Consider the following 25,725-nt stretch of genomic DNA (forward strand, 5'->3'; position numbering starts at 1 on the left):
CTCCTCTGCTCACGCTCTCTCTGTCTCTCTCAAAATAAATAAACTTAAAACAAAATTAAAAAAAAAAAGATAATACCTAGGAGTTGCACTTGCATCCTGACTTCATGACCTTACCCTTGGACTAAAGTAACCTCCAGCCTTTGGTAGACCTGACTCCGTAGTCTCCCTACGTCAGGGGCATTGAGAGGCCTGGCAGATGGGTGTAGGCAGTTATCACAGAGCAGGGCAAGGTGAGAGTGAATGAGCTAGTTGGGAACTGAAGGCTCTGGGCCTGAGAAGTTGGGCTTGATACATTCCAGGATAAGAGGCTGCTGTCACTGTAGGCTTTCTAGCATGGGAAGGACACACTTTCTAGCATGGAAACCCTTTTCACAGAGGTAAGTCCCACAGCTGAACAGAGTTTAGGATGATGTAGAAAGATTATGAAGTCCGGGAGATCCAGGAAAGGCTGGAGGTAACTTTTGTCCACATATAAGGTCATGAAGTCTAGACGCCAGTGCTCCTACATGTCCAACAGGAAATGGCAGCACGTGGCTGTAGGTTGCCGTCTCCCTCTACAGTACCACTTGCTGTGAGAGGAAAATTAATATTTATAATCACCCCAAGGCATTTAAGACCAGGAAGACTTTCTGAATTACAAAATAAAGCTTAGATGGAATTTGCCATGATGGCATGGAAAACATTTTATGCTATTTTAATTCTTTGAAAATTGATTATCTAGAATATAAAGCAAATCCCCTGCGCTTAGCTGATCCTGCAGATTAGGGCTCAGTGTAGTCTCGGGTGGGACTGCTCATTTTGAGTTTTTAATGGAAGATTTCCAACGAACATGGTAGAGTCGCCTTAGGCATCGCTCCCAGGCTGACAATGCCAAAATCAGTTTAGACATGGCAGACGCCAGCCATAGGTGACCCATGCACAGCACGGGTTTGGACCACATGGGTCCGCAAACTTGTAACGGTACAGCACTATCAATGGGTTTTCCTTAGGATTTCCTTGACAATATTTTCTTTCTTTTTAGCTTACTTTATTTTAAGAATACAGTGTATAATACACGTAACTACAAAATCTGTGTTAATTGACTTTATGTTATCGGTAAGGCTTCTCGTCAACAGTAGGCTATTAGTAGTTAAGACTTTGGGGAATTGAAAGTTGCATGCAGATTTTTGACTGTGTGGGAGATTGGCACCCCTAACCCCTATGTCGTTCGAGGGTCAACTGTACAACCATAATGAGCAAAGCTAGGTGCAAAGCGAGCCTTAAAATTCATCCATAAAATAAAGGAAACCCAATACAAAGATAAAATAAAGGAAACCCAGAAATCAACAAGAATTGGGACAAAATATTAGGGAGCAAATGAATGGAAAATGTCAAAGAAGCCCAGTATAGTACATGATTTGTGTGTCAGTGAAGATATTGATAGAAAACAATGTTAAAAGGCTGTAGGAGACGGTTAAATCTGGCTAAGAGACTGTTTTTGCTGCATTTGTTGGGTGTGTCACGCAGAGGGAAACAGCACAAGGAAGTCGCCTTTAGTAGGCTCACAGGCATGTTTCATGTAATCTCTTTGTGGCAGGAGTGGCTGGGTGCTTCATTGTTGTTTTCCCCAGATCCCCAGTACTGGGTTTTGCCAGTTCTGGGTAATCACACAGCCTGAACCAGCTGATCGTCGTCCTCTGTCCTGCAGGCTCGATGTAGGCAGTTCTCGCGATTGTCTTCCTGGCTTGGACACGGATCGTAGCAACGCAAAACTGCCTTTTTCCTCGTTCCTTCCTCCCTTTCCAGCACCGCCTTGAGCTTTAGATCCAGCTGGGGAAGCTCACTAGACCAATTGCAGTGGGAGGGTGGGAGTGGGGGTGAGGAAGCTTTCCAAAAAGACTGCTATGGGCTGTCATCATTTTAAATTCAGGGCTCTAAGGAAGTATTGGTGGTATGAATGCCCTGCTAACAATTCGTTCGCCTCTGGAGCCAGCACTCTGGCAATCTGGAGAAGAAACACACATAAAATAGAAACAAGAATTGAAAAGTTCCTTCCAAACAAATAGGACGTTTCTTGCGCAGGCCCCCCTCCCACCCCACTCCCACCACCCCCAGAGCTGGTGGGAGTGAGGAGAGCTGTGTCCGCTGGTGTCCTCCAAATGCCCCTTTGGGACCTGGATTCTCTGGTCTGCTTCTGAAGCCAACAGGCCTGATTAAGGAAGGTCTGGCTCCACAGAAAGCTCTTTGTCAGTGTGGCTCAAAACAGATGATTTTTAAAAAACCCTGCATCAGTATTTACTTTGTCTTACAGTGGTTTGAGTCCAGCCAATGACACTGGAGCCAAAAAGAAGAAAAAGAAACAAAAAAAGAAGAAAGAGAAAGGCAGTGAGACAGATTCAGCCCAGGATCAGCCTGTGAAGGTAACAAGGAGGCTCTGTTTTCTTGTGACTGAGAGTTGCTTTTTCAGACTAAAGAGTTTGGGGGTGAACGTATAGGAACAATTCAGATTGACAGTCTCCACTGGCATTACTTCAGGATGGAGGAGTTGGACCCCCCTGCTGCCCTCTGCTGCCCTAGACCTAGGTGATGAAACTTCTGTCCGTACCTTAAAAGATGCAGCAGGTTAGACACTGACCCCCAGGCATGTTGCCCCCTCAGTATGTACAGGTACGGATAGCTGCATGTGGTGCTGTGCTAGGTGCCATAGAGCACTTCTGTCGGAACGGCCCCTGCCGCCTCGAGCAGTGGTTCTCAGTCTTCTCTGTCTCAGGTCCTCGCCAGTGGGAGAAGAAAAGGCCTGTTCTTTTGAAGGCCAACCTTTATATATTGCAAGCATTCTCTTAGCGCCACGGTCATTGTAACGGAACCTGTGAGTCCCACAGTTGAGAACCACTGGCCTAGACCTTACAAGCCTAAGACTGACACACTGACCTGAAATTCAGAAGTATGGGGAGGGATTGGTTGGTTTCTTAAAAGAACAACATTACAAAACACAACACAACACAACACCAGCACCTTTTATTTCAGGTGAAGTGCTGCCCCCTTCCGAGTAGACCCCAGGAGAAGCTTAAACATATAATTCCTCTCTACGAATTGCCTCCAAAACAGTGTCTAACCCTCACAAGGAATCCAGTCTCGCTCCAGTATACCTACTGTGTTTGTGCCACGAATGTCACGCTCCATCTTGAATCTCCTACGTAATTGAGAAATGGCTTCAAGTAATTTTTTACCATTCTCAATATCAAATCCACTATGAAAAAAAACCCACATCCCCACCGTTATTGACCACCGTGTTGGCCAGGTTCTTGCCCGGTGCTTCATTTAAATTAACCCCAAACCTTCAACATCCCTACTAGGGAGGTGGGGGTCTTCCTCGTTCTTAAGATGAGAGCCGTGGCTCAGCCACATCTCTGGGTCAGGGATTCTAGCCCAAGCCCGTGATTTGGCTTTAGAGACTTTTGTTTCATTGTTTGTCTGGGGGTGGGTATTCAGAAGACTCCAGGGGGATTTGAGCTCGAGCATGTATCAAAGTGATTCACTTTGAAATTAGAAATATTTAACAAAACACCATTTACACAGCACCTGCATGCTAGAGCAGGTAGCAGTGAAGAATCTAGGAAAAACAATAAGACGGAGAAAATGAAAATCACTCATAGTCCTGTCTCCAGGAAAGATGCACTGTAAACATGTTCGTTTATGTTCTCCCTGTCCTCTATCTAAATGGGAAAAGAAAACAGTAAAGTAAAAATATCAGAAGAAATTATGAGTATTTTTATATCATCGTAAGCCTGACATAAGACCCAGAAACCATAAGAGAAAAATTGACAAATTTAAAACTTTTCTGTAAAAGTTAAAAAGATAAACAACAGGCTGGAAAAATATTTGTAATACATGAACCAGTTTAAACTAATGAAATGAGTAGGCAGTTTACAAAATTAAAACTGTTCCATCACTGTATGAAAAGATGGTTAAATTCACAATGAATGAAAGAAAATTAAAGCAATATTTTTTTTTCTCCTAGATTGGTAGAGTTTTAAGATTTGGCAAATCTTATGATGAGGGTAAGGAGAAACATGTGCTCACTTGGTTATTAATTGATATTAGTTAAATGAACACACTGTTCATTGCGCTGTTGGTTGATACTCTGTTTTTAGAGAGCAAGTTGATGATATATAATTTCAAACGTGCATATCCTTTGACCCAGCACGCCTTTTTCTTAGGCTTTCTCCTACAGAAATATGTATCCCAGTGAACAAAAATAGATGTACAAGAAGGTTCATTACAGCATTGTGTGTAAAGCTGAAGAATAAAACCACAGAAATGCCCATCGGTGAGAGACTCACTGAATATACTATGGTCCGGGCACAAAGTGGACTCAGTTGTTAGAATAAGCAGGTCTATGTGTCCACATGGAAGGGTCTCTAAGACATAGTGTTTAAAGAACAGCTTGTAGAATAATACCATATGATCCAGTTCTAGTTTTTGAAAATGTATGTGTGTGTGTGTGTGTGTGTGTGTGTGTGTGTGTGTGTGTGGAGCCTGCATGCAAAAAAGCCTGAAATTATATTTGCCTCTTTTCACCCTACCTCCTAAATTAAGACTGTTGATGACAAGGATTATATTTAAGGGGTGGGATTGTTGGTTTTTTACTTTCTGTATGTTTTACACATTTCTGCAGTGTTTGAAATTTGACACTGAGCACGTATTCCTTTTGCCATCAGACATCATGAGACCAAGAAGGAGAAACCCAGTGGGAAGCACCCACCTTTCAAATAGCCCATCGCCAACCACTCTTTTCCCAGTTGTCGTATGACACCTGACCTCTGGGATTGGGATGGAGGAACCACGCCCCTTCCTTGAGTTGCACCCCTTAACTACTGAATTAGTGATTAATCAAAAGTGCTTGTTAACATAATGGGCCTTTTCTCTCCCCAACTTTGTCTTGTCCAGATGAACTCTTTGCCAGCAGAGAGGATCCAGGAAATACAGAAAGCCATTGAACTGTTTTCAGTGGGTCAGGGACCTGCCAAAACCATGGAGGAGGCTAGCAAGCGAAGCTACCAGTTCTGGGACACACAGCCTGTCCCCAAACTGGGTATGTATGTGCTTTCTTCCCCTGGTGAGGGCGAGGGATGTATCTTAGCCGTGCTTAGGATGCCTTGCTGAATCTGTGAGGGAGGACAGTAGAGTCCTGGACTTCCTTCGTGGTTATTTTTAGAAGGTGGTCTTTAAAATGTAGTATAGAAATGACTAGGGGTGCCTGGCTGGCTTATTCGGTTAAGCATCCTACTCTTGATTTTAGCTCAGGTCTTGATCTTAGGGTCATTCGTGAGTTCAAGCCCCAAGTTGGGCTCCACGCTGGGTGTGGAGCCTACCTTTTTTTTTTTTTTTTTTAATGTTTATTTATTTTTGAGAGAGCAAGCACAAGCAGGGGAGGGCCAGAGGGGGAAGGAGGGGACAGAGGATCTGAAGAAGGGTCTGTGCTGACAGCAGAGAGCCTTACTCGGGGCTCGAACTCACAAACCATGAGATCATGACCTGGGCTGAAGTCAGACGCTTGACAGGCACTTAACCAGGCATCCCTGGTTTGGAGCCTACTTAAAAAAAAAAGGAATGGAAAAGACTAATGTTCAGGGACCTTACTATTTCACAGGAGTTCATGTTGAGAACAAATACTGATTCTTTTAGTCCATCGTCATCTACTGTAAGTCACAAAGAAAAACAGTATATTGGCACACGGTCAGTGGAGATGTGTGCCTATGGGTCTGTCTTCCCACAAAGAGTTTTACGGAGGGGCTGTCTTGTTTATCTGGGCAGATGTCTCATCCTGGGTTGGGCTGAGTCCCCAGCCTCTTCCCTTTGTCAGCCAGTGCACGCTTACCGACTGCAGGTAAATTTGACATTTGCTTAACCACAATTGTTCAACCCCTGGAAATACCCTGTGCAGGTTTGGTTGGCACTCTTTAAAACAGCTATACTGAACTCTGAAAGGGGTGGGACAGGCAGAAAATGTAAAGAGATGACATAACAGGCGAGTTAGAGATTCCTGCTGAGACCAAGCCACAGCTAACGTTGATGGCTAACTTCAGATGCTGCTGTTTGACAAAAAGTTTCTGGAGTGGTTACATCACAATTCGGGGCCCGATTTCTATTTTCTCTGTGACTGAGAAAGTAAGTATGTTGAAAAAACATGGGTTCAGATACCAAATGTAAGTGGCCTTCAGGTTGTGCATGTACTGATCGCCTCCAGGATGTTTGGTCTGGAGGAGGGGGCAGGGGCAGGGTAGCGCCAGAGACTGGAGAGGGGAGAGGGGAAAGGGGCAGCTGGAATGGATAACGGGGATTATCTATTCCAGAGGTGGGAAGTATGCGACACGGGGAGGTGCTACTCAAAGTGTGATCCTCAGGCCAGCAGAGTGGGCATTGCTTAAAAGCTTATAGACATGCAGACTCTGAGGCCTCACCCCAGACCTGTGGAGTCCGAACCTGCAGGGGATTTGTGTCCACTTTGGAAGTTTCAGAAACTACTCTAGAGCAGATGCAGTTCTTGGACAGTGTAATCATAATCCAGAAGCAAGCTGAGGTGTGCCCCTCGGGGTGGAAAGCAAAAACACTGCCTGGATGGTGAGGAGCGGTGAATCAGCAGCGGGCGTTATTCTAGGACCCTGTCCCGACCCACCTGCTTGTCTGTCAGGCTGCCCAGGGCAGCCAGGCCCCAGGCCCACTGGCTAAGCCCTCCAAGAAGGCTTTGGATCACAGCAATGCTGTTACTAGGGCATTACTAGGAACGGGTCCCAGGGACTACTCCCCACCAAGGAGCAGGAAGAATGCAGACAGCAGCACACTCTGCCTCTGAGTGAGATGCACGACAGCATTTTGTGGTGGCTGCCAGGCATCCTGGCCCAGTTTTCAGATGGGGCTTGGGGGTTTTGGTCTGGTTTTATTCTTCATTAGGAATTTGCAAATGGGTAACTTAGCTTCATTCTTCATAGACATGGAACCCGGTAAAGAGGTAAATTGAGATCCATGGACTTCTGTTCCTCATTAGTCCTGTTACACTGTGTTGTTTGCCTCAGTTTCTCCTCCTGTAAATATAGAGAGTGCTCCAGGGGTTGTCAGAAAGTTCACGAGAAAGCCACACATTTGCTCCTGAGAGCTTCCTGACGCTTTCAGGAAGGTGGAGCGAGGTCAGCTGTATTTCTTCTGGGTGTGCCTTCTGGGCCATCTACAGTGTGGGGTGCTGGGGAAGGGCCAGTGCCCTGAGCACCTGACCAGTCTGCCTTTCAGGTCCACGGTCAGGCCCAAATGAAGGATTCCGTTGTTTTAGTGAGTTAGCCCCGCAGAAAGCTCCACATTACAGGCTTCGTTCGGTCGTGTGGCTGACATGTCAGCCTAGTTCTTCCAAGTATCCTGAGGGTAGTGCGACTTACAGCTTCTTGCTGTGATTTTTTTCCCCTGAGGTGGGGCCAGTGATCATGCCTATCAAGTGTACTGTTTACTCCCCACCTTGTTGGGAGAGGTAAGATTAGGTTGTATTCCACTGAAGAGACCTGGAATTCTTGAGAAGTTTACAGCCATCCTAAGTTCACCACAAAGGGCCTTCTAAATAGCATGTTTTGGGCTGTGTGACCGTTCTGTGTTCCCAAATACAAGCATAACTCTGTTCCCAAATAAACTTTTCAGATCATGTCCTTCTACTTTTTCAAAGTCCCCACTTTCCCACTGTAGTAGAGGCATGTGGAACCCTCTCTTTTCCCCCTCATCTCCGTGGATTGGAATCTCGTCACTCTTAGGTTAGTTTTAATTTTTTTTATGTATTTAATGTGTTTTAAGATTTTATTTATTAAAAAATGTATTTTTAATGTTTATTCTTTCGAGAGGGAGAGAGCGTGCGAGCAGGGGAGGGGCAGAGAGAGAGGGAAACACAGACTCTGAAGCAGGCTCCAGGCTCTGAGCTGTCAGCACAGAGCCCGACATGGGGCTGGAACTCACGAACCACGAGATCGTGACCTGAAACAAAGTGGACACTTAACTGACTGAGCCACCCAGACGCTCCTTAAAGATTTTATTTTTAAGTAATCTTTACACCCAACGTGGGGCTAGAAGTCACAACCCCGAGATCAAGAGCCACATGCTCTACTGACTGAGTCAACCAGGTGTCCCTTAGATTAGTTTTTATAAGTAGCTACCCACGGGAGGACTTGGACTTGTACGTAGTTTCTCTGGGCTCCGAGAGAGAAGCCTCCCCACTCTTACCTTCATCCATGCCCTGTTCATTTGGTTTAAAGTCTCCCAAATTTGGGGGTGCCTGGGTGGCTCAGTTAAGCGTCCAACTTCAGCTTGGGTCACGATCTTGCAGTTTGTGGGTTCGAGCCCCGTGTGGGGCTCTCTGCTGTAAGCTCAGAGCCCTCTTGGGATCCTCTGTCCCCCTCTCTCTTCCTGTCCCACTCACACACGAGCTCGCGCGCTCTCTCTCTCTCTCTCTCTCAAAAATGAGTAAACATTTAAAAATAAGATAAAGTCTCTGCATGCCTGGGTGGCTCTGTTGGTTAAGCGTCTGACTTTAGCTCAGGTCATGATCTCATGGTTTGCGAGTTTGAGCCCTACTTCGGGCTCTGTGCTGACAGCTCAGAGCCTGGAGCCTGCTTCGGATTCTGTGTCTCATTCTCTCTGCCCTTCCCCCACTTGTGCCCTGTCTCTATCAAAAATAAATAAATGTAAAAAAAAAAAATTAAAAAAAAAAAAATAAGATAAAGTCTCCCAGATCTCACATTCTTTGTTTCCGAGTCCTTCACGGTTGCTGCATTGTGTGGTTTTGAATCTTTGATGTTGGAAGACAGAACGTTGCGGGGAAAGGGTACAGAAAGAAACCCTCTGAAAATCCAACGTTTTCTTTTTTAAAGTTTCCAGCACCCTCAGTTGGCTACTTGGTTTGGGTGGTCTAGAGATCATTGGCTGCACTCCCAGCATGCTCTGAGGCAGCCTTCCACACCGACGCAGCAGGAGGCAGTCAAGAGCCCTGAGAAGCTGGAGGATAGGTCACTCCCTGCAGGTGGAAGCCTTGAAGCTAGGCTGGCAGGAGAACATTGCAGGAGCCTATGGCCACTTCTGCGCTTCATTGGCACCTTAGACTGTGAAGCTTTCTAAGTATTTCCTGTAACTCTGCTTTGTCAGCTATGTGTCGAAGATATCAAACAGCCTTGAGGCAACCTGGGAGAACTGGTTTGTCATTGTCGGGGGCCCTCATCTTGCTGGGTGGCAGGTGCCCGTGATGATGAGGACCTATGCTGTTGTATTCATCAGCTCCCACCCCAGAACTGGCACATTCTGGGACTCCATGAACATGTGATGAAGGAGTGTGATGAATGGAAATGCTTGTTGCTTAGAGTGCCTAGTAACCAGCATAAGTGAAAAGATTCAGCCTTTTTTTTTTTTTTAATGTTTATTTTTGGGAGAGAGCAAGAGAGAGAGCGTGAGCCGGGGAGGGTCAAAAGAGAGAGAGGGAGACCTAATCTGAAGCGGGCTACAGGCTCTGTGCCATCAGCACAGAGCCTGATGCAGGGCTTAAACTCACAAGCCGTGAGTTTGTGACCTGAGCCCAAGCCGGATGCTTACCCGAGTAAGCCATCCAAGTGCCCCTATTTTTTTTAAGTAAGCTCCACACTCAGTATGGAGCTCAGTGCGGGGCTTGAACTCATGACCCAAGATCAAGAGTCAGACACTTGGGGTGCCTGAGTGGTTCATTTGGTTAAGCGTCTGACTCTTGAATTTGGTTCAGGTCTTGATCTCATGGTTCTTTTTTTTTTTTTTTTTTTTTTTTTTACTTATTTCAAAGTTTTTTGTTTTGTTTTTAATTTATTTTGAGAGAGACAGAGCTTGAGCTGTGGAGGGATGGAGAGAGAGGACGGATATCCCAAGCAGGCTCTGTAGAGTCAGCACAGAGCCCGATGTGGGGTTCGAGCCTATGAAACCCATGAGATCATGACCTGAGCTGAAATCAGGAGTTGGACGCTCAACCAACTGAGCCACCCAGGTTCCCCATGATCTCACGGTTCTTGAGTTCAAGCCCTCCATCGGGCTCTGTGCTGACAGCACGGGGAGCCTGCTTAGGGTTCTTTCTCCCTCTCTCTGCCCCTCCCCTTCTTGCACGGGCATGCTCATTCATTCTCTTTCTTTTTCTCTCTCTCTCAAAATAAGTAAACATTAAAAAAAAAATCGGATGCTTAACCGACTAAGTCACCCAGGTACCCCTGAAAAGATTTAGCCTTGAGATTATTGTAGTACAGTGGGAAGACCACCACTATCTTGTCCATGGAAATCATTTAGAAAAAAATAAAAAGATTCTGAAGTTAGGGGCACCTGGATCGCTCAGTTGGTTGAGTGTCCCAACTCTTGAGATCATGATCTCAGGTCATGATCCCAGGGTCCCACATTGGGCTCTGTGCTGGGCGTGAAGCCTGCTTGGGATTCTCTCTCTCCCTCTGCCCCTGTCCCCAATTTGTGCTCTCCCGCAAATAAATAAAGTTTCTGGAGTTAAATGTATTTTGGAAAGGGTATAAATTCAATAGAAGGCCGGGAACATCAACCAGCACCTCAACAAGACTAGCGTAGAAATCTTAGTACTTTCCAAGGGTCTAGCCCTCAACTTTGTAGCCTCCCAAAATTTTGCATGGTGGTGAATTGGAATTAGATTGACTTATATTCAATTAATTCACAAGGGCCACTTTATGAATAAATCAGAAGGCCAGTTTCTAAACTAGGGTAGAAAAATATAACCTCTTTCCCAAGCAAACCTACTGGGGAGCCTGATGTAAATAGGAGGTAGCTGGACGCTTCCTTGCTATGTGTCCTCGCTGTTGCTTGTGCTTTCTAGTTTGTGACTCTTAGCGTGTTGGTAATGATTTGTTTATGAAATATTCACCAGAAGATGGGACATCTCGTGGGAACAGGGACCTTGTCTTTTCCCTGCCGTATCCCAGTGCGCGACATCCGAAGCAGGGTGTTGTTCACGAAATGTGTTGAGTGAGAGAAAGTTAGATGGTCAGTCCCAAACAGTGTTGTCCTCAGCTCATAGCCTGAGCTGGCCGTTTCCGCTATCCCTGCCCCATGGGTCCGTGACCAGGGAGGGTCTGCAGCTGCCTGTTACACATTAGAATGACATGTTTGGGCCAGGGGTCTGAAAGTCAGGAAAAGCCCAAATTGAGTGCCTAGCGTGTACAGAGCCTGATGCTGGGAGCAAGCAGTGTGGGTCCCTTCTGAAGGCTCAGTTTTCAAAGCACGATAAACGTTGCCTTCTTCCAGTTGTGACTATGAATGAGCTATGAATTGTGACTATGAATGAGCTATGAACTGTAGACACTAAATAATTCCAAGGGCCAAAATTAAGTGGTCGATTTGTTCAGGTGTCTCACATGAGTCCATTTGGGCTGCGTGCAGGTATCAGGCCTGTATCGTCTGACACCCCCAAGCGCTCTCCACACACTCCACAGAGGAGGGGTGTCCGTCCAGAGTGGGGATGTCATGTCAAGGGTAACTTCCTGGCAGCGTTGTGTGGATTCAGTGATTGAGCCTAAAGATACTCGCAGGACTCTGTAAACACTGAGGGGCCAAGTTGGCGGCAGCAGTTAACTGGCCCACGTTGCTGAAAGCCAAGGCTGGCAGGGCCAAGATTGAGCCTGGCGCCTCGATGCCATCATCTGGTTCAGCAGTGGGCCCGGTACATTGTTGCTGTCGACACAAAAGCAGCCTTGTTGCAACTCCTTATAAATCCATCCAGGTTGATGGGCCTGAGCCAGGACCATGAGAGTTGTTTTTACACCAGCCGGGAGGCAGGAAGCCAAATTAGTCAAGATAAATGTTTGTCATTTAGTAACCGAAGGGAGATTTAAAAGAATTTCCAAAAAACCAAGCACCTTGGATCTTAGTGATTATTCTGAAGCTTTGCCACGAGTTGGCTCTCAGTCGGGGACGAAGGGTAGCTGGAAAGATGGTCTGCAGTTGCCAAGCACAGAGTGTTCTTCAGATGGAGGGCTCCTGGGGACAGGAGGAATTTGCTGCGGTCGATGTCTAAGCTGAGCCCCCGCTTGCCTCCCCCGGGAGACAGAGGGTGAGGCTCTGCGCTCTTCTTCCAGGAGAAGTGGTGAACACCCATGGCCCCGTGGAGCCTGACAAAGACAACATCCGCCAGGAGCCCTACACCCTGCCCCAGGGCTTCACCTGGGATGCCTTGGACCTGGGGGACCGTGGTGTGGTGAGTAGGCCTGGGCAGCCCGCAGTGTGGATCGAGTGCCACTTTGAGTGAGCCCTGCTGTCATACGGAGACAGCTACTACTCAAGACTTTCTCAAGGACTCTGTTGAGAGCCAATCAAATCAGGTCGGAGCAGACACACCCCTCTCCCACCCCGGTCCCCTGTCTTTTACCTCTGGGGCCTGCCTGAGATGCCCCATTAAATAGCCCTCGGCTTCTCGGGCAGGTGGAGAGTTAAGCTCTGTAGCTCCCTAGAGTAATACCCTTCTGCCATGTGTTCATTTGTCTCATTCCTCTTTTCATCTGTTCCCTGTCGTAACGACGCCGTGGCTGGTTAGTTGGCTGACACTGACATTCTTGCCTTGCCCCTCTGTGTACTTGGGTCACGGCCGCTCTGCTTCTCCGTGGCTCAGTTTCCTAGTACAGCTGGGGTGCTTGTTCCAAAAGAGTCCGTGCCATGCCTGGAGTGAAAAGGGTTTATGAGATGAAACGTGGTTTTCGATAGTTTACCTTGTTCCTCCGAAAAGCTTTGAGCCCCAGGACGTCGGGCAGAGTGGTTCTGAGGCCGCCCCTTGTCTCTCTGCAGCTGAAAGAACTCTATGGCCTCCTGAATGAGAACTACGTGGAGGATGATGACAATATGTTCCGGTTCGACTACTCCCCGGACTTTCTGCTGTGGTGAGCTGTGAGGGCTTCCTGGCTCGGGTGGGCGTGGGGCAGGGCCACCGCAGCGGGCCCACTTTCTCATCCCTGCTAAGAACCAGCCTTCAGACGCAAGCTAGTGTGTCTAGTTTGAATCCCCACATCTGAAGGAGAGAGGGTTGCTTTCAGTGGAGCTAAGAATCCAAACCTTATTTGAGGTAGAGTGACTGGGGGAGGGAGGCCTTTGTGGCATCAGTACCCAGAAGAGATTGGTGTGTTGTGTGGTGACTTTGTGTAAGAGGGGAAGGAGGGACGAGACCTACTGAGATTTCAAAAGAAAGAAAGGTCCTTTTCTATCCAGTTGCTGAGCATGCCCGGTTATATGAAAATGGCCTTGCCCGGCTGAGCCATCCAGCCTCCTGGGGCCGTGTTTAGTATCCAGGAATGTAGAGGCCTGAGGCTGAAATGGAGAGGGATGACTGCCTGAAAAGGGAAGACTGGGCAGGCAGAAAGAGGGGGTGATGGTGTCCGGGGGACAGGTGGAGACCAGAGCTCTGGGTTCTCTGTGATCTGCTCCCAACCACAGGACCCACTGGAGTCTGAGCCAGTGAGGCCCGTCCTCCAGCGTAAGCTGTCATGGTGAGTGAGCACAAAGAAATTGGATCGGGTGCGAAGTCCTTAGTGTGACAGCTTGGATTGGGTGGGTAAGTAAGCCAAATGGGCCGAGCTGCAGGAAGGGGCTCTGGCTCAATCCCATGTGTGTCCCGGAGGGCTTGGCCCTGTGGAGAATTTAGCTGGTTACCCCCAGGGAGGTGTAGCAGGAGCTTAGAACAGACTCAGCTCTGGAGCCCAAGCAGCCTGCCCAGCCCACTGGTCAGCAGCACCATGGCCTCTGTCTCTCTTCTAGGGCTCTCCGGCCGCCTGGCTGGCTCCCCCAGTGGCACTGCGGGGTTCGAGTGGTCTCAAGTCGGAAACTGGTCGGGTTCATCAGTGCCATCCCAGCAAACATCCACATCTATGACACGTAAGCACCAGCACCACCCCCTGCGCCCCACATCCCCACCATCCTGCTTGGTCTGGGAGCGAGGGAAGAAAAGATACACGTACCTTCCACAAAAGGAAGGGTGAAGATCCCTTGAAGGGAGGGAACTCAGGTCCTGGGGATAGAAATTCATCATAGGAACCGTGTCTTTTGCTCTGAGTTGTTGCTGGTTCTCTCATTTGTGCCCTGGGCTGAACGGGGTCCACCCTGAGGACCAGCGTGCTACCTGCACAGGGACTCAGTGTTTGCGCTTGCACCCGTCACGGGGTGGTGCACTTGAACAGCTTCAGAAACAGGCCGGAGCCAGTGTGACTCAACATCCACACCCTCACGGGACCTCCGAGCTCTGCTCTTCATATTTTCCCTGGAAACATCAGAACTATCTGCTGCAGTCTTCTGGGCTTACAGGCCTCGGATTCTAGTGGGAGTCAGAACCCTTGAAATTCCCGGATAGCCCTTGACTTACTCTGAGGTGCCCTGCCAGCTAAAGGTGGGCATCCTGCTATGGGGATCCATGAGGTAGATCCTGGCGGTGCCTTCAGATAAAGGGGTTTGCTTGAGCCCCACCTCCCATGGAAAGCGCGGTCTGCTTGAAGGGAGTGGGTTCCTTGCCTGGTGCCGCAGAGCAGCGGCGGGGTCGAGGGACTCCACGTGCCACTGTCGGGTGCAGGTGGTGGCAGGACGCGTGCCTGAGCTGAAGGCCCCCCTCCCTACACGGTGGCTCCAGGAGCTTGAGGGAGTATCTTCCCCATTAAAAGCCTGGTCACTGGGAGTTCTCCCTTTGTCTCCAGAGAGAAGAAGATGGTGGAGATCAACTTCCTGTGTGTCCACAAGAAGCTGCGCTCCAAGAGGGTGGCTCCGGTCCTGATCCGGGAGATAACCCGGCGAGTTCACCTGGAGGGCATCTTCCAAGCTGTTTACACTGCCGGCGTGGTATTACCAAAGCCTGTTGGCACCTGCAGGTAAAGATCTCTTACAGGGCGCTCGAAGTCCGGGCGTGCCCACTCCAGCTGAGGAGCTCGTGCTTCAGACTCGCAGCGCCGGCGCTAAGTTGGTGCCCGCCCCAGAGCATGTCTCCTGTCTGATAAGGTGGCAGGTGGGCGCCCACGGAAGCCAGGTAGGGAGCACGGAAGAGTGAAGGGGGAGGTTGTGGGCACAGACAGGAGAGCGGGTGCCCTGTCCAGAGGGCTTAGCCATTCTCGGCTCCCACTGATTCCTGCCTTTTGGAGAAGGGAGGGCAGTCCGCTGGGGATTTGCTTTAGTTTTTAAGGACCAGCCCAAGTCTGGATTTTGATGGTAAATGTCCAGAGGTGTTCGGTGGTTGGCACAATTTTGTTTTGAATATTATGTGGGCCAAAGAGACATGTCGGATCCCCGTGTGACCCAGGGACAGTCTCTGCCTCAAATTCAGAAGAGAAACAGCAGGCGAAGGCAGTAGAGGAGGGAGGAGGAGGATAAACATTCCGAGACCTAGAAGGCTTTCCATGGACTTCATTCCACAAGTGACGGTGGCTCTTGCCAGACAACTGCTGTAACAGAGAAGTGGCTTTTGAAATCAGGAAAGACAGATAGGAAATCCGGGAAGAGCTGTGGCAGGTCTGCTCTTACTGGTGGGGGGATGTTGGCGTGCCCAGCGCCGCCACTGGCGCTTATGGGGCCTTGACGGGTCTCTCACGCCACCTGCTGGCCATCTGGAGAGCTCCATCCCATCGCCCTCCTTGGGACTTGCCAGAATCCTCTGAGGACCGGACATTTGTGTCCCTACAGGTACTGGCATCGGTCCCTAAACCCTCGGAAGCTGATTGAAGTGAAGTTCTCCCACCTGAGCAGAAATATGACCATGCAGCGTACCATGAAGCTCTACCGACTGCCAGAGGCCAGTGGTGCCCTGGGGCGCTGGGCAGGGGCAAGAGAGGCCGAGGAGATCCTGGCCCTGGGCAGGAACGCAGCAAGGCTTTGGCGGGGTGATGGGAGCGGGAGCTCATCAGAAAAGTGACCCACTTCATCGTTTCTAGATTCCAACCCTCCTGCTTCTGCTGTTTCTGTTGTCTGTAGCAAGGGTTTTATTTTAGTTTTGCTTTCTCAGTTCTCCTGTGTCTGCACCTGGGCTAGCTTCCCTGTCATCTGTTGATGAGCTCAGAGAACATCTATCCTCTGTGATTTTAGCCTTAGCGAAGTATAAAGAGCAAGATGAATCTACTCACTGACCTGCAGCGCAGCCCAGAGCGCAGTATGAATACGCTCTAGAGCATCTGGTGGGCAGGGAAAGGAGGGGTGACCCCAGCCTGTGAGGGAAGCCTCGAGTTCGTTCGTCCGTCCTTCCTTCCTTCCTTCCTTCCTTCCTTCCTTCCTTCCTTTCTTTCTTTATGTTTATTTTTGAGAGAGAGACAGAGCATGAGCAGGAGAGGGGCAAAGAGAGAGGGAGACACAGAATCTGAAGCAGGCTCCAGGCTCTGAGCTGTCAGCACAGAGCCCGATGTGGGGCTCAAAACCCATGAACTGTGAGATCATGACCTGAGCTGAAGTCGGACGCTCAACCGACTGAGCCACCCAGGCGCCCCTGTAAGCCTCAATTTCTAATCCCAGCCCCTCTGCGCCCCCCCCCCCCCCCCGCCAACCCACATCTCGATCCAAATTTGGCTGGTGAAGGACTAGGCAGCCTTGAGTGAGCTGGTTTTCTGCTCTGGGTCTCAGGTTACCTAGTTTCTCAATGAAAGAAATGCTGCTCCTTGCTCCCCAGTTGTGCGTGGTTTCAGGATCCCCCCCCCCCCCGCTCTGAAGGCCACGTGTCTTCCCACAGAGCTCTTCCATTCCGTGGCAGCAGAGCCACTGGGCACCTGCAGACCAGAGGGGCACCCGCCTGGATTCGTCAGCCACCAGACTGGCGTAATCACCCTGGAATTGGGCTCCTCTCGCACTGGCCCCGGGTCGACAGTGTCCAGATTTGAGAGACGGTGTAGCACAGTTAGATACTGCCCCAAAGATCAGATTTGGGAGGACTGTGATGGAAGTCTTTCTGTTATTATGACAGACTTGTCTTGAGTTTTAGGCAGGCAAAGAGCATTCTTACAGGGGTGTCGTAGCTAGAAGGTGTCTCTGGATCTCCCCACCTGTGGGTGAGAGGCCCTTTCAGTGCAGGATTGGAGGTGTCCTTGTGGGAGCCACCATGTAGAAACGAGGTCAGTGAGTGTTCTCTGGAGACCTCAGGGTTAGCGAGAATTTGGGTGGGGAGAGATCCTCGAACTCTTTCAGAAGCAGTTTCTACACAGGGAAGCAGTTGTATCAGGCAGTCCCCCAGATACAGAAACTGTAACTCCCCCCGGCTTTCAGACTTGGCTGACCCCACCTTTGTGTGTTGGGCCTTTGGGGATGTTCTGTCGGCACCAGTATTTACTCCGGAGCATCACATGGCTTCATTCCACTGAAGCCTTCCTTAAGAAAAAGCAGCTGTGGGGTGGGATCCTGATTTAAGATGAACTCCCAGGAGTTTGGTGCTTTTCTTCAGGGTTTAACTTGCAGCAGGCCCTGCTGGAGGCCCTACTGGTGCAGGGTCCGAACAGACAGACAAAGCAGGCGTCTGCTGTGGACTCTGCTGGGCCCACGGGCTCCACCGGGCCTAGACTGGAAGCTGGTCTGTGACATGCTCTAAGTCTGCCGGAGAGAGACCAGCCCAGGAGGAGATCAGCTACAGTTCAGTGGGAGATGGCGAGGGTTCGGAGGAAAGGAGCCAAGAAAGGCTCCACTAGGCTGATGGGTAACACTGGGCTGGGCCTTCCCCAGCACATCCATGAGGGTTTTGCTCTGTCACAGCACTGGTGACATTTGGGGCTGGGTCATTTTTTGTCATGGGGAGTGGCTTGTTCATTGTAAGATGTTTAGCAGCTTCCCTGGCTCCTGCCCACTAGATGCCAGTAGTGCCCCTCCCCCTTGTGCCAACTGAAAATGTCTCAGAGTATTGTCAGATGTCCTCCGGGGGCACAGTTGCCCCCATTAAGAACCACTGGGCTGGAACGACAGGACAGTCAGAACTGCCAGCTGATCCAGAGGGTGGACTGTCTTGTGCTCCGTGTTAGGGAGTTGAGAGCAAGGGAGGGGCGTGATGGGTTGTGTTTCCTTAAGCAGGTGGCCGGGCCATATGGATGAGCGATCAAAGCGATAGCCTCAGCCAGAGAGGGTAGCCTTCACTAGGAGGGAGAGGGCCAGAGACCCCGACAAGGCAGGACTCGGGCCTGAGTGCAGTGGGGCCGTGAGCGAGGGGCCATCGCCAGGGGTGACTGAGGATTGTCTCTTGAGCACCTGGGTGGAGGGATCCAGGGTTGGGGTAGGAAAGGAGACTGTGAAGTTTTCGGTTCCTGCAGGACTTGAGAGGGAGCCAAGATGCTCACGGCACAGCTGATAACTGTGTCGTCTTTCTTCATTCCAGACTCCCAAGACAGCTGGACTGCGACCAATGGAAAAAAAGGACATTCCAGTAGTGCACCAGCTCCTCACCAGGTACCTGAAGCAGTTCCACCTCACACCGGTCATGAGCCAGGAGGAAGTGGAGCACTGGTTCTACCCCCAGGAGAATATCATCGACACTTTTGTGGTGGAGGTGAGTGGGGAGGGCCACTCCCTCTTTTGTGGGGAGGTGAGTGTTCTGGGCCCGGGTGAGGCATCCTCCTCGAGTGGCTAGGTTTCTCACACTCGGTGACTGAAGACCCAGCCGGTTGATGGCGGTGTTGGCATCCTAGACTTCCTTGGCCCTCCTTGCTTGGTCCTCCCTGAAGAATGGAAGTTGTAGCTTGTACTTGCTAAAATGGTGCCCTCTGGACTTGGCACGGGCCCTTCTTTCCTTTATCCCAACCCCCAGTCCCCACTGGTGACACAGTAGAAGAGAACTGGTCCCTTTTCTTCAGGTAAGCCTTCGTTTCCCTGGCCGTCCGGCTTGAGGTGGTGCGGGCCAGGCATCAGGGACACCGTCTGGGGGAGCGTGAGCCGCCTGAGGTCCCTGACAGTTTGCAGGCAGGGCGAGAGCTCAGCAGGGTCAGCCCCTGGTCCGGCCTGCCTCTTGCTCCCGGCTCTGTCCTCGGGTGTCCTCGGCAGCGTGTTGTCTCCTGCCTGCACATGCTGTTTCGGTGTGCCCCCATTGTTCTGAGGGGGCAGAGCTGCCTGCGGGTGGTGCGGAAGCAATAGGAAACACTGTTCCCAGGCTGCAGGATCACCGCGCGTGCGTGACGTTGCCTTTTATTGTTTTCCCTGCAGAATGCAAACGGTGAAGTGACAGATTTCCTGAGCTTTTATACACTTCCCTCCACCATTATGAATCACCCAACCCACAAGAGTCTAAAGGCTGCTTATTCTTTCTACAACGTCCACACCCAGACCCCTCTTCTAGACCTCATGAGCGACGCCCTTGTTCTCGCCAAAATGGTGAGCGGACTGGAGGGCCTGGACACGTGTGGGGAAGGGCAGTGGGAGCAGTGGTGAGCACAGCTGGCCTCCCGCTCTGCTTAGGAAGGGGCCCACCACTCCTCAGCCAGCGGCTCAAAACTAGGAGGACCCACATGAAGTGAAGGCACTGAACTCCTGATTTACTTCAGTGAGTTTCGTTCTCACGGGAGACGCTCCCAAGGAGCCTGAACAGCCAGGCCTGCTCCGGGAGTAAAGGGGTTCTCCTTACAACTTCCCCAGCATGGCAATGGGGAGATTGGTCCCTGTCGTGGTGAGTCATTGGAGTGGCTGACTGTAGCACGTGGGGGGAGGGGCCCAGGCTTTTAAAAAAAAAAAAAAAAGAAAGAAAGAAAAAAGACCCGAAGAGGTCAGCGTCAGTCAGTCCTTCGTCGTGGGTCCCGCCCCAACTGAGAGCGGCCCCCGTGGGCCGGCCAGATGGTGGCCAGTCTAGTCTGTGCCCCGTGAGAACTTCTGGTCAACTTGGTGAGATTTAGGAAGCGTCTTTCTCTAGCAGTGTATCAGCGGCCCTAAAGTCACAAGGTGCACACTGAGGCCTAGTAGTTGAGGTGTCTGGGGAGTAAGGGGGAGACAGGAGTGCTGAGCAGCTGCTAGGAGCCAACTTCTCAGAGGAAGGGCTTCCGGGCTTGGTCTCCAGAGAAGACGGTGCCAATGACTAGTGTTTGGGGGAGGCAGGAGCAGTGACCCGGACGCCGAGTACACGAGTGTGCACTCGGAGGGCCAGTGAGGAGAGGCCGGGCGTGGTGGCGTTCTGAGTGTCCTGAGCGCCTCCAATGGAGAGCGGGTGCCGGCTGGAGTCTGGATTTAACGTGGATGCAGTTAGAGCTTCTGAAGGGAGATTGCTGTCCTGGCCACCTGTGCCATATGGCTTTGACATGATGGAGGCAGGAGGGCGAGGCAGCTTTGATCTCTCTTCACCTGTTCTTGTTTTTCCCTGCTGTGCAGAAAGGGTTTGACGTGTTCAATGCCCTGGATCTCATGGAGAACAAAACCTTTCTGGAGAAGCTCAAGTTTGGCATAGGGGACGGCAACTTGCAGTATTACCTTTACAACTGGAAGTGCCCCAGCATGGGGGCAGAGAAGGTACGTCCGCTCCTTCAGCAGGACAGGGCCACGGGACTGGGCCCTTGTCAGCTGGCGTTCCGGGCCCTGGAAAGTCTCCTCCCTCTGAGGGCCAGACCGGCAGAGTCCACATTCCCCTTTCTGCAGCAGGTGTGAAGGTGGCAGAGGGGACAGGCCCCAGAGCCATACAAAAGCAGGAACCCTGTCTCCAGCTTCTCTCCCCACGAGATGAGCCGCCTCGGCTGGCTGGAGGCAGGGCATTCGGGACCGCTTCAGGGAACCGCAGGTCGAGCTGTCTGAGGTCAGCTGGGAGGGTTAGAGTCAGAGGATCTGAGGCGTCTCCTGTGCTGGGCTACTGCCCTCATTCCCCGCATGACCCTCAGCCCTTCCTCTGATGGCTCCAGAGGGCAGTCCGGGGCTATGGTGTCCTCAGCACTTACAGAATGCGTGACAGACCAGCTGGAGGGAGGCCTCATGACGAGTGTGGCTCAGGTTGCTGGCGGTTGCTTTCCTTGAAGGAGCTGGGTGATGTACGAAGCCCCTCGTGGAAGTTGAGTGAGGGCTCCCGGCTCCTGGCGGCACTGTGCAGATCCAGTCCCTTGGATCTTCTGAATCGGGTGGGAAAATGGGGCAGACTTTGGATGGCTGTCAACTCAACCCTGCCTCTCCCTGTTGGCTCTCCTAGGTTGGGCTGGTGTTACAGTAATCAGTTGCCAGTGAGATTCTGGATAAAGCCACTGAGAATTCAAACCAGAAAATGGAACCCCACCACTTGTCGGTCCAACTTTCACAAACGTGAGAATCCCTGGCAAAGGGAACAGAACTGAACCGGCTTTACCAAACCGCCGCTGAACTTGACAATTGTATTGCATTACGATGGCGTAGGCTGCGCGATGTCACCTCTGGCCGTGTCTCTGGTCTCCCTGTTTTCCAATTAATCACATCCTTACGCAGCCGTGATCAAGGGAATGTAACTGCTGAAAACTAGCTCGTGATTGGCATATTATGGAGTTAACGGGTGAATAATAAAAGTATATATATATATATTATATATATATAAATATTTTAAATATCTTTCATGTTCCAAATGTACAAGGATGCTCGGTCTCTAATGAAAAACTGAATCCAGATCATTCCTCAAAATTAGAATGCAAGGACAGTGCCAGACAAACACATACTGGTACAGTGAATTGTTTCGTTCTGAAAAGCAGGCATTGACTTTTCTTAGGGGAGCAGGAGAAAGAGGATGTGGGGAATCTTAACCGGTCTCCCTTCTGGATGGGCTGAAATGCTGATCTTCGAGAAGGCAGGGTAAGGTGGAGGGACTGTGCTGACCATGAGGAGGGCTCAGAACTCCCAGGGCTGCAGGTGGAGTCCTGGGTGGGGCTGTCCCTACTCAGAGGCTGTCCTGCAGGGGCTGGTTCTTTTCTGCATTCTGAAACTGGGCAGCGGGGACCATCTGTGGAAACAGATTTCTTTTATGGAGTCCCTTCTTCCCCCTTCGCTCTGCTCCCTGTGGAAAGTCATCCTGCCAACTGATTTTAAAGGGCTCTTTAGCCAGCTGTTGCCAACTTTATACGGATGAGTCCCCTGTGAGATTGATTTTCCACTGCCTGGGGTGACTGGCAGTTTGAAGGGGACCTTTGACCTCCTTGTAGCATCTGGGACCTTGTGGAGACCATACCAGTGCAATCCTTGCTCGGCTCATCTTAGAGCGAAGAGCCAGCACCCTGACCACCCTAGGGTGTCTGGCCAAGGATGGCGTGGGGCCGATACCCAGAGCCCTTCAGCCACCAGCCCATGGCCTGTGCCTTCCAGTCCATTAGCCAGCTCTCGTGCTCCTTTCCAAGACGCACAACCTGCAAGTCGTAGCAAGGAGCGGTGGCCGGACACCGATCTGGATTTTGACAGCAGAAATGATCTTGTGTCACCATTGTCTGAATCTGGTTTTCTCTGATGATGTGTTGGGGATTTTTGTGGTAGTGGTGATGGCTGTTGATGCTGCCAGTTTCCCCAAGGGCGATGGAGCCTCGGGTCACGAGGCTGTGCAGGCTTTCCTCAGTTGTGCTCAGTCAGGTAGCCTGGGGAGGACTGGGCTGTGGAGTTGCCAGCAGCCCACATCCAGGCCTGTGTAACTGCTCTAGGAGGAAGTAAACGGGAGGTGGTGTGGGCCGGTTTCCTGGCTGCTTGCACTTCTCGGCTTCTTGTAGGGGGAAGGAAGCCTTAGCCAGGAGGCCATGCTCTGCAGGCTAACGGAGCCGAGTTTCAGGCTGTGGGTTCCGGCGAGGTTTGCCAGAGGCTAGCCGGGCAGGGTCCCCAGAGCTGGAGGAGATCGTGTGCTTGGGCTGGGGGCCGCGCCACCTGCGCTGCCCGCTGTGCAAACTGCTGCCGCCGCTCCGATGTGTTGCATTTTTGTCAGCGGCCTCTAGGGGCCTCCCTTCTCCTCGTTGCCCCTGTGCTGCCCACTGCATGCACCAGCGATCGTGGCTGACTTTTGACTCCTTGACTCCAAGATACCCAGACCAAAGAAGCTGCTGTTCTTAGCACGATGTGCACTGCATTCCGCAGACGGGAGGAGTCGGAGAGACCGGGGCTTGCCTTTACAGCCTCACAGACATCAGACACAAAGCGCCCCAAGTCCCAGAGCAGCTCATCCTGTGCGAGCACCTGAGGATATCAAAGAACAAAGTGCCCGACTCGTTCTTACCTTGGGCAGGACCCGGAACTTGGAAAGGTTCCCCGTCGTAAGCCTGGGCAGCTCTGGGCCAGGTCCCGGTCCAAGCTGCCCGCTGAAAGTTGGGGTGCACAACAGCCCCTGGAGTGAGCTTTGCTTTGGCTAACCCGGTTCTGGAATGGAAACTCTGAGTCCCTGGCTGCTATAGAAGAAACAGATCTCCGGGAAAGGCCTCCGTGTCTCCCTGCAAAACCATGTGGCCTGCTCCTTGGACTCTGCATGGTAGGAACCCTGCCCAGCCCTCCACACTGCCTCCCGGGTCTGTGGGAGTCGGCTTGGTGCCTGCTGTTCGTCTCTCTTTTTGTCCAGACAGATCCCACGTTCTTCACTCAACCCCTTCCAGGACTTCTGGTCAGAGAGCTCAGAGAGAAGCATTGTTTGGGGTTCAGGGCTCTTCACGAGGAGCCTTGCAGGATGGTGGGGGCTCCAAGCTCATCACCTCGGACCTGCTTCAGGCAGCCGTTGTTGGAAGTTCTCCCAGGGATGGCCCTCACCCTGCTGCCACCCTGGGCTTTTGGACTCCATGTTTCCAGACGTTTGCTTCCTGCTTTTGGATTGACTCTACATTTGATCCCCTCGCACATTCCCATGGCCTCCGACCTCTTTGTAGGGGAGAAAGCTGGTTAGAAAGGAAGCCTCAGTTCCGGATGGAGGTGTACCTAGGGTTGTTTCCCCCCCACATGCCTACTTTCAGAGATGCTAACGTTTGGTTTGAAGGCTGGCCCACACCAAGCCACCTCAAAACCCAGGTTTGTGGGAAATTCAGGCCTTGCCTGCAATTCTCATGTAACTGTCATGGCCCCCCTCACTTGCTGCTCACTGAAGCCTAGGGGTGGGGGTCCCTGTGGTCTGAATTCTTTGCCCAAAGATGACCAGCATTTAACCAACGGAAAAGATACCCAAAGGCCTGGGTAGCTTCACAGAGCTGCAGTCTGGGAGAGGGAGAGGGCCTGACTGTTGGGCTAGGAGAGGGGGCAGGAGGCCACATCCCTGGCCGGTGCCGACCCACCCAGGGTCAGCCTTCTTGTGGCCTGGCCTGCCTGCCCTAGAACCAGAGTCGTCTTCGGTTTTGCCCCACCGCAAAGCAAAGGCAGGCCCACCAACAGGCTGTGCTCCAGGAGGCTGTGTGAGACGGTCTCATTCAATTAAACTCAAAAATACTAACTGCAGGCAAGGTGCCGAATCTGGGAACAGGGAAGGGGGAAGCTTCACTTTTGTCTGGGCTTTTCTCTGGGCTGTGGGAGGGGCATCCGTTTCCAGGGCGGGGAAGTACCAAACGCATTGTAGTTCCACTGGTTACATCTCACTTGTTTCTAATAAAGGAAGCAGCTGAACCAAACCTCTCTGCCCTGGCATTCCTCTGGTCAGCAGGTGGCAGTGGAACAGAGTCTGTGACCCAGGCTGGAGCAGCCTCTCCCAGGGCCACAGGGCCCTGCAGGAAAGCCCCTCGTGACCAGTCCGTGGAGGCAGCCTTTGAATACTTTCCTTTGGCAAGGTTTCTCCTTTCAGGGCAGAACTGGGCTCTTTTCCCCTGACTTTTCCCATCCGCCGGTGAGGAGTTGGTACTGACCCAGGTTCACTCTGTGTAAGAGGAGCAGCTGGCTTCTGGGCCAACACTGGGGCACCTTGGCGGAGGGGCCCGTCCCTGGCTTCCACGGCTGAGAGCAGAGCAGAGCACTGCTTTGAGCCAGGTCAGCAATGGCTCCCCTGAGGGAGGGCCCCGGCCCTGCCCTGTCCCACATCTCCCTTTTTGGGCCAGTGGCCGGATGGTTCTGTTGAACCATCAGGAGTAACCCTGTGGGTCGCCAGGCCTGCCACACAGCTACTGAACCAGCTCTCCGAAGAAGGGCCCCAGCGACTGCATTTAGACTTCCCATTCCCCCGTTCTCTTCCTCTGGAACTTTTCATCCATTCCCTGACCCTGTGCTGCTTTCAGGTGCCCTGTGGCTGGTGCCTCCGAATCCCTTCCCAGGAAATCTGGGCCCTGAGCTGCAACCTGAGAGGACACGGGACCTCCTCCCAGAGGACTCCTGACCCCTCCTAAACACCCTGTGTCTCTCCCCTCCCCCAGCAGGTCACGAGCACCTTCGTTCCCACCCTTAGATTTGGGCTGAGAACGGAGCCCTGTGGGTGGGCACCCAGGGACCTGAGTTACAAGTGATATTGTTGCTTCCACCTCCCATAATCCATTCCCACCAAATTTCTTGCATTGAAGACTTGCCCTTTCAAGGCCGACTTCCTAGCTTTGGGGCTCTTACCCTAGCGGGAAACCCTCTTGCTAAGGGTTTGCTAACTTCTCTAAGACCTGCTAACTAAGGTCTTGCTAACTTCTCTGCCAAGCCAGAGAAGAGAAGCAGGAATGGGGGGCTCAGCCCAGGGTCCGGTGCTCACCTGACAATGGGACTCTCCACACAGGCTGTCACCACAGCTGGCCCTCTGGGGGACAGTCTAGGGATGGGACAGTTCTGACTGCTCTACGTATGTGGACTCAGCCTCGCCGTGCCTCCCCCCCCAGGCCTGCGGTTTGGCTTCCTGGCTTCCTACACCCTGAGAACCAGGTATCCAGG

The 25,725-nt window shown here is 51.5% G+C and overlaps 1 protein-coding gene across 1 annotated transcript in view; it reads left to right on the top strand.

The window, feature by feature from the left end:
• The window catches only part of NMT1 (N-myristoyltransferase 1), a 34,196-nt gene extending 9,693 nt beyond the window's left edge, over positions 1 to 24,503 (top strand). Inside the window, exons 3-13 of the mRNA XM_042914882.1 lie at positions 2,291 to 2,399; positions 4,930 to 5,074; positions 12,111 to 12,229; positions 12,814 to 12,905; positions 13,777 to 13,893; positions 14,703 to 14,873; positions 15,679 to 15,787; positions 18,335 to 18,505; positions 19,156 to 19,323; positions 20,308 to 20,445; positions 21,110 to 24,503. Of these exons, the coding sequence (XP_042770816.1) occupies positions 2,291 to 2,399; positions 4,930 to 5,074; positions 12,111 to 12,229; positions 12,814 to 12,905; positions 13,777 to 13,893; positions 14,703 to 14,873; positions 15,679 to 15,787; positions 18,335 to 18,505; positions 19,156 to 19,323; positions 20,308 to 20,445; positions 21,110 to 21,130 (1,360 nt within the window). The 3' untranslated portion in view covers positions 21,131 to 24,503. The remainder of the gene's footprint in view (positions 1 to 2,290; positions 2,400 to 4,929; positions 5,075 to 12,110; positions 12,230 to 12,813; positions 12,906 to 13,776; positions 13,894 to 14,702; positions 14,874 to 15,678; positions 15,788 to 18,334; positions 18,506 to 19,155; positions 19,324 to 20,307; positions 20,446 to 21,109) is intronic.
• Positions 24,504 to 25,725: the final 1,222 nt, after the last annotated feature.

This window comes from Panthera leo, chromosome E1 (assembly GCF_018350215.1).
Source record: "Panthera leo isolate Ple1 chromosome E1, P.leo_Ple1_pat1.1, whole genome shotgun sequence".
Lineage (NCBI taxonomy): Eukaryota > Metazoa > Chordata > Mammalia > Carnivora > Felidae > Panthera > Panthera leo.